At 40.3% G+C, this 8,612-nt stretch overlaps 1 protein-coding gene across 1 annotated transcript in view; it reads left to right on the forward strand.

The window, feature by feature from the left end:
* The window catches only part of nell2a (neural EGFL like 2a), a gene marked incomplete in the record, with an annotated part of 74,909 nt that overhangs the window by 47,321 nt on the left and 18,976 nt on the right, over nucleotides 1-8,612 (forward strand). Inside the window, 2 exon segments of the mRNA XM_035664408.1 lie at nucleotides 2,848-2,970; nucleotides 3,956-4,051. Of these exon segments, the coding sequence (XP_035520301.1) occupies nucleotides 2,848-2,970; nucleotides 3,956-4,051 (219 nt within the window).

The raw sequence follows: 8,612 nt of genomic DNA on the forward strand, positions 1-8,612 counted from the left end.
CAGCAGGCGTGTGTGTGTGTGTGTGTGTGTATATGTGTGTGTGTGTGTGATGTAGCAACAAGAGCAGAGCAGAGCATCCGGCCCTCCTAAGTGCCCTTCAATCCATCTCGAACACACATGCACACATACATCATACCGTCGATGGAGGAGCTCATCACAATGTCACTTTCAATTTGGATGAGCCCACGGTCTGTTCAGGAGATATAATGGATTGGATGATGGCAGGGAAATGGATGATGCGGCTCAAGTCTCCTGCAACAAGCATTCACATTTCTGATCCTCTCACTCATCAGGTGCCATCTTTCAGTCCTCAAACCTCACTGTCTTTCATGATTGCATGCATTTAAAAAGCCCAAGTTGTGGGAAAATGCCCATTTGGATGAATCACACGCAAAAATATTCTATCTCTGTGGTTGAGTAAGGCTTCTGAGATCTGCTTAATGTCTGAACAGAATGTGTGAGAGGAAACAGCTGAGAGAAATTAATTTATTTCTGTCCCCTGCCAGGCACAGTGTGGCCTGGAGTTCACTTGTATATCTAGAAACAAACTATCCCCCAGATTAGCACTGCAGTCTTCGCGTTTGTGTTTTCCAGCCTTTCAAAGAGTTTTAGTCGACTACTTTGAAAGTTTTCTCTGCACTATAAACGCACGATAATACAAAAGGAAAAATGGCTAAATGTTTTACAAACACTGAAGAGAGAGCTCTCTTGCCAAAAGACAGATTGTTTTTTTGATGTGCATCCTTCTATCATGACGGCATACAGAGTTGTTAAATAAGGAAAATAATACTTCAGAAGGTCAAAACAAGTCCATAAAGTTTTGTGCTCTACAGCTGAAGTGGTGCTCGGTAAGCAAGTACTTATCAGAGAGCAATATTTATGTGAATCTCCAAAATACAATAGAAGCGTATTCCTCCTTTGGGTGTCTCAGAGAGATAAAGATCTGCCTTTGTGTTCAGGGGCAGACGAAGGGCACGCAGTAAAATGCTTCTTCATACAACAGGGGAGAGGGGGCTTAAATGATCTACAATTCTTTAACTGTCTAGTTTAAGTCTAATTCCAGCATCAGATGAGATGTTCAACTTATTTTGCAGTTAAAGTGTCTTGGTTGCAGCAGGAATTGGAAATAAAAACATCGGCCCAATAAGTCAGCACAGTGTGACGGACTTAGTTTAAAGGTGATGAACATGAACCTTTAGTGCAAAAGGTTTGTTTGCAAGTTCAGTGCACAGCAGTGGAGTCGGTCCGGCTGGTGGTAACAGACTAAAAATGGAGAGTCATTTAAAAAGATTTAGCTGTGGTGTTGGGTGTAATGCAGGCAATAAAATACTGATGTCGTGCACCTTTAAGATAGCTAAACATAACGTTATTTCAAATAAGTAATAAGTGTTCAGATCCAGCAGCCTTGACAGAAATAAAATCACATTTATCTGAGCTCACAGCTTCTTGACAATAAAAGTTGAAACACTGATCTGATCTGATCATAAAAAATAAGAAAACTCCCCCTGCAGCTTCAAATTGTCTCATTTATAGCATTTAATTTCTGGAGAGGCCTTTTCATTTTGTTCCCTTCTATGATAGATATGATGACTCTTTCTTTCTTTGTTTCTTATAATTGTAACACCAAATGAAGGTTGTATTGTGATAAAAAAAAGACCACTTTAAAAATTATGTTTCATCCACCATTAGCAACCTGTATTCTTAATGCTCTACTCTCCATTATTTGGGTTGCATTATGCACCCACCATGATGTTATTATTATAGTTACAACATAAAGACACTAAACAAGTAGTTGTTCAGTTTGTGTGTTAGAGATACACATTGAGACACATTAACGCATATTGTATGGTTAAAATAAATAATTCCACACCCTGTATTATAATCCGTCTGTGCATCTATAGGGGCTTACAGTAGATAATATCTGACTTTATAGTGCCTTTAACATATTCTAAATTATTTTTACATTTATTATTATATTACTTGGACTGTTTGTACAGTAGTATTTGTATAGCAGATTATTCTACAGGCCTTTATTACATTTTATTTTGCCACCTCAGTGCCCCCTCCAGATAGAGGGGAAGAGATTTCTTCGCCAATTGGATACAGTATGTTGTCATGGGCTGTAGCCATTAGTCAAGCTTGTCAGTGGGGTATTCATAACATATCACTAACTCCATGGCAGCAGCAATGAGAGCTTTGGAGTCCTGGTTCTTAAGGGACATTTTCTTAATGCTCGTCTGAAACTTACAAAAAACATTTCTCTTGGTACTTAAAGACCAATTGCGCCAATTTATAACACTCAAACTAGCAGCCAATGGCTCATACGTGCTAAATACATCACAATACAGTACATCAGTATACATGTACAGTATTTGCAAATGCAGTTTATTTTCAGTAGTTATAAAACTCAGATTCATCATTGAGCATCGTTCCTCATATTGTGCCAAGGAAGAACAACAAATTGCAGCAAAACGTCTGAAACAATTTCTTATGACAGATCATGATAGGAGATAGAGAAATGGCTTGTTCTCCAGCCGGCTGTTTATCAATGATGTCTCATTACTAGACTCACAGCTGTCTAACTATCAAGTCATTTAATCCAAGACTCTCAAATCCCTTTTTCTTAATGGAAAGTGAAACAAATTACCAGCTGATTTTCATCATTCCTCACATTTACAAGGAAAATAAACATTCCGTTTTCTGTAATCAAGTGTTTTTTAGTAGTAGTGATTTGCAGATGTGAGGATGACAATTGTCTGCACTGTCACAGCTGCTTTTTCTTGTTTAAAAAAGAAAAGATACAATACAAATGTATATATGACGTCTGTTGTGTTTTCTTGTCTTCAGAGCATGATGAGTGCCTCAGCGGGCTCCACAACTGCGATGAGAATGCCCTGTGCTTTAATATGGTTGGAGGCCACAGCTGCTCCTGTAAGCCGGGCTACACTGGCAATGGGACAGTCTGCAAAGGTAAGCACTACTATGTGAGTTATGCACATAAAAGTGGCCAGCCCAAGTGGATTCACACCAAAAATACTGTTGCACTGGTGAAATATTTTTCAGACATGAACTTACATTGAAAAGAAGAACACAGCTCAAGTTATCAGAAGTTATCAGAAATAAGTAACATTTTGCTAAAATCAAATGGTCATAATATGAAATGACTTAATTTTCAAATTCATCTTAATCATTTAACAATCTTTTCCCTTTAAACATTAAACATGTCTGTTTCTATAGCTAATAGTAATGTAATGTACGAACATGAACAATTAATTGATTATCATAATAGTTGCTGATTATCAATTAAACAACTAATCGTTTCAGCCCTAAAGATAACCCTGATTATGTCATTGTGATGTCATCAGGGTTATCCTTGATGCTTTTCGTTTGAGAGGGTAAGGGGGAGTGTTTAATGAAACATACTTTTGATTGCTTCATGTGGCGTCCAGCATTTTTGGAGCTTGACCTAAACACTGTCAATAAAGGTCAGGATATCTCAGCCTTTTTTGCTTCAGTTTTGACCATTCTCTTTTTTAAAACAAATCAAACTAAAGTGCAAAACTAAATTGTTGAAGTGCCCCTTTAAAAATATTTGAAACAGTGTGTGGTACTCTTTTTATTGTATAGGACTTTCCTTATTATTGGGAAGTAAATTTATGTATATATCAATATATATCATTTATTTCCACTGTATTCCGTCAACTTCAATGACTTCTCTGTGTTTTGGGGGATACATTAACTAACAGCCTACCCATGGATAATGACCACTTTTGAATTAACCGTGGTGAGATCCATTAATCACAGAAAATAATATCGTGAGAGTCTGTAATGAATCACATCACCAAATTAGCTCTTATTCTGTATGCAAATACATATGCTGCTGCTGGTCTAATTACATAGTTAATGCTCGTTAATCTTAGTGAGTAATAGCTCTTCTTCTCTGGTCTACCTCTAGCTATGTGTGACGGATTGTGCCAGAATGGAGGAACCTGCGTCTCACCTAACAACTGCGTTTGCCAGCAAGGATTTACTGGGAAAAGATGCGAGACAGGTAAGAGTTTATTTTAGTTCCCCTCCTACATTCCGCTCCTTAAAAATAGCTCAAGGAAGACTCGCTTGAATGTGCAAGGAGGGATGAGATACAGGAAGAGGAGGTGACGTAAGGCGAGTGGGTGTTTTATTTCCTTCAGATCTAACAGGAAAAGGACAAACGGAAAGAGGAGGGGAGATTACTGTGGAAAGGTACTTAAGATCAAAGTTACTGCTTTAGTTATCTTGGCATATCTGGGCTCTTGTTTAAAAAGGCAGCGATAATTTTTACTTTGTGGAGCTGTCTTTGCTTTGACCCCGACAAAACAGCTGATCTGTAAATGCTGAGATGTTTTCAATGCTTGTGCTCTGCTGTACTCACTGTGTGTGTGGGTGTGTGTGTGTTTGTGTGTGTGTGTCTGACTGTGTGGGTCTGCACTCCATGGTGAATAATGAGCTTGTACCTCTTCCAATGGCCCGGTGGAGGATTTGAACTGCAGTTGCAGCAGTATGGGAATTACCCCATATCACAGCCCATATTAATCAGTGTGGCATTACTCCTCATAGGCTCTATGCCACATCCAAATTACAAATGCACAAACTCCTGATGCACAATATCCGATTGGGAATGATAGCTTAACCGAGCATTAAGTCAGCCTGTGTTTACAGCAAAGATCATATCACTGCTTGCCCTCATGCATGGAAATATGTCAAACACAATGTTGTGATAAGACTCTTTGGATGCTATTCAGTGTGTTTTCCCCCTGCAGTGCTGGTGATTTAAGGTAACCGACTATAATCCCTGCGGTTGTGCCAGGTGCACTGTATGTCTAATCTATAGCAGCAACACCTTTCTCATAACCCGTCTCAACCTTTGTGGAGCGTCCTTCAGGAGACAAGCGGCCGAGCTAATAGAAAGTCAAGTCATGACAGCTCTCTCGGTGTGTGTGTGCGCTTGTGTTTGAGTGAAGCAAACTGAGCCTCCCTGCTTGCTCATTGGTTTAGGTATTGATTGCACATAAAGGACCTTTTTTTACGAGGCGTCCTTTTTACTGCCCATCTTAAAATAAATGAATTTCCTCATGGTGCTGCTCGGAGATACTGAGGAAGGGGAGTGTATGTGTGTGTGCGTGTGTGTGTCTTAGAGCTACTGAGAATGTGTTAACACACCTAACCATAATGACTTATCCTCCTCCCTATTTTGCGGCAGAGAAGGTTCTGAGGACCTCTTAGTAATGGCACAGTCCAGGCAATCACACATTTCATTACCTTCTATAGTGTTTTAGATCCCTGCGTTTCTCCTTTTGTCTCTCTCTCTCTAACCTTACTCTCTTTTGTGTGTGTCCTGCGCGTCAAAAAACGCAGGATAGTCCATCAAAGGAGAAATCTTGTACGGCAGCTTTGTCCAAGGTGATACTATTCTTCACTCATTATGTCAAAAACAGAGATCTACAAATAAATGTAAAGTTTTGTGAGAAACATTTCATTTCTTTTGTAGAGTTAAATACTTAGATTTAAATTTGATTTGGGGAAGACGAACGCACCACTATGAAAACACAGACTTTTCTCATCAAGCTTTCCCATCACACCAGTACTCAATACTCGATGAATGAACACTATGTCACAGGTAATAGAAATGAAATGATTTTTTTCCCTTGCCTTGACTTTTTTGTGGAAATTGTTTTCCTACCCGTGCACTAGGACCACCAGCTTTGTGTTACATTGCTGTCAGATCCAACGCTTCATCGTTTGTTTAAAAAAAAAATCTATTTCCATTTTAAATTCACAAACATACAGAAAAATGAAATGGTAATGGTATCCAGCCATGCACATACTTTCAGTTTCTTCTGTCCAGGTTTTCGAGATTCCTGCCTTCACCCCAATTTAATGCAGTGAATGGAAATTTGTTCATGGTGCTCACTGCATTGAAGAAATCCATTTAACTTCATGCCACCCATTATGTATCCATAGACTATTGTCTTTTCTGTTACTGTAGTCTGTCACCATGCAAGGCAGATCATACAACAGAAATGTTAATGTTTATTCACTACCTCAAATCAATGTGACTGTCCCACAGAAATCCTTGAAATCTCTACAATCAATATCATTTCAAGGGCATAACAAACAAAAATAGTCTAGTTTTGTAAATTTAATATGATTTAGGCCTCCAAAAAAGGAATCGGTGTTGAAAGGTAAAAAAAAAAAAAAAAGCAATTTCTAGAATCAGTGTCTGTTACTCTAGATAATGCAGAATAGATTTTATAGGGGCTAAAAAATACACATATAGGCACCTACAACGCTCACTAAATTAACACATTATCATAAGTTCAGGTTTTTAGGAGGTTACATGCCACACTGTGCTGGACTGAAGTGCTATATGTATATATATACTGATCAACCATAACATTATGACCGCCTGGGTACCCTGGTGGTCATAATATAGATATAAGATTTTTAGCGCTTTTCCCAAAATGGTGAACTATTCCTTTTTTTCAATGCTGCAATCATCACACGTAAAATTCCATTCACCTCCAATGTATTGAGGAGGAAAGATATCTTAAAAAACATGAGCAAATCAAACCAGAACTATCTACATGGTTACGACCAGAAGTAAGTGAGAAAATATGTTTTACTGTAATTTGGATGAACAAGCCCTTTAGGATCTTCTTTTCTCCATTAAATGTGACTGAAAAACAACTGTTTGCAAACAATTTTCTCCATGAATACAGTTATCTATTTCTTAATCACACCATGAGAGGAATCAGGGGATGAATGATTGGTGGCTTAGGGATCAGTCTGTTTTTAGGCTCCTCTCCTCTCTCATCATTGAGGCTGATTAGAATTCAAGGTTTGGGGACGCAAACAAGCACTCACATGCACGCTGAGTCTCCTGCACGCTCTGCATGCCTCAGGCGACAAGATGTTTGTCACCACAGCTGCCGCTTCAGTGTGCACGTCTATCTCTCTCTCCTCCCTCCCACAATCTGACTTCTTCCCAATCTTGTCCAAGTCAGCATTGTGACAGCTACCATCCTCATGTGCTTTTTATTTTTTCTTGTGGTTTTATAGTCCAGGACCACCGTCAGAGCCCCCATGCTACAGGGCTAAAGCCTCTGGCACTGTTTAGAGACTTCACCAGTCATTCAGTGTTAAAGGAAGGGTCCCTCTTACTGTCTCTTCACAGTGTGACAGGAGCTCCCAGTGAGGCAAGTGTCTACTGGAGAAGCTCACAGAGATGTATGGAGGTTAATGTACTGTTGGATATGCTGCTCTACTGGTGGGGGGAGGGGTGGGAGGATGGGAAGGAGGAGGGGGCTGAGAGCAATAGTTTGGGGAGAAGAGATGGAGATGTACTGGGAGAGTGACAGATGCAAAATTCGAGGAGGGAGAGTAACGACTAGGGGGGTGAGAAGAGGTGAAGTGGAAAGGAAGATACAGAGATGTTGGGAAAAACTGACAGATGCAGCGATGGAATGGGAAATGCAAGGAAAGGGATGGGTAGTTAGAGGGTAGGGTTAGTGAGTTTTCTCTGCATTTGGATGCGGAATGAGGCTGATGGAGTCAGTGCTGCAGGAGGAGGAGAAGCAGAGCTGGGTGGATGAACATGGAAAAGCTTTCACTAAGTCTGGGCTCCCCACCCCCAGAACCCTGTGAGCTTTTAGAGGCCTCCCCAGGGACACCACCACTTCTGCTGCTACAGCAGCAGACTGACGGCCTGTCATAAGACACCGAACAGGAGCTCTTCAAAGCAGTGCAGATACACACACGTACACCTATGAAAATACACACACACATTTACGTATGAGGAGTTTGCAGATTGTCAACCTTCCTCCTCATTTTGGATTGTGGTACAATGGTGTGTGGGGTGTATATTATTTTGTGTATGTTTTTTCTGTCTTTGTGTAATTGTACACCTATGTGGATGTGTGTTAATGGGTTTTCTGTTTGTGTTATGATCTTTTGGTGGCTGTGTGCCCGCTTGGTGGCTTGTCATTACCATTCAGGGGGAATGGATGGGGAGGGGCAGGGGACACGCAGTGCTGACAGACAGACACCAGCTAGTGGAGAAGTCACACATCATGAATTATGCAGGATACAGCTGCAGCAGGGCACATACACTTCAGTCATGGATATAAATGTACACAGGGCCAGCCATGTAATGTGTGCCCCGAACATGGAGCATAGTCAATTTTGTAGCTCCAGGCTAGCACTATTCCTTATATGGCTTGGTTGAGAGATGGGCAAATTCCGGAATATTAGGTTTATTTTTCAGTAAAATGGACGTCCATTTTCTTCCCCGGCTTGGGGAAAAGAATAAAAATGTGCTACTAGCTGTTGATGTTTCACCTAATATGTCTGTTAATGCCTCTGATGTTTATGTTATGTCTCCATGCCGGCAATAGGTGAAGCCAGAGGCCTAATGATTTTGGGATGTCTTTCTGTACGTAAGTCTGTCCCATTCTTGTAAATGTGATATCTCAGGAACATTTTGTCCTCAAAGTTGATGTGTTAGAAGCAGGAAAAATGGGCAGCGTGAGGATTTGAGCGACTTTGACAAGGGCCAAATTGTGATGGCTAGACGA

This window comes from Morone saxatilis, unplaced genomic scaffold (genome assembly GCF_004916995.1).
Source record: "Morone saxatilis isolate NCDOM2014 unplaced genomic scaffold, NCSU_SB_2.0 Contig2, whole genome shotgun sequence".
Classification (NCBI taxonomy): Eukaryota; Metazoa; Chordata; class Actinopteri; family Moronidae; genus Morone; species Morone saxatilis.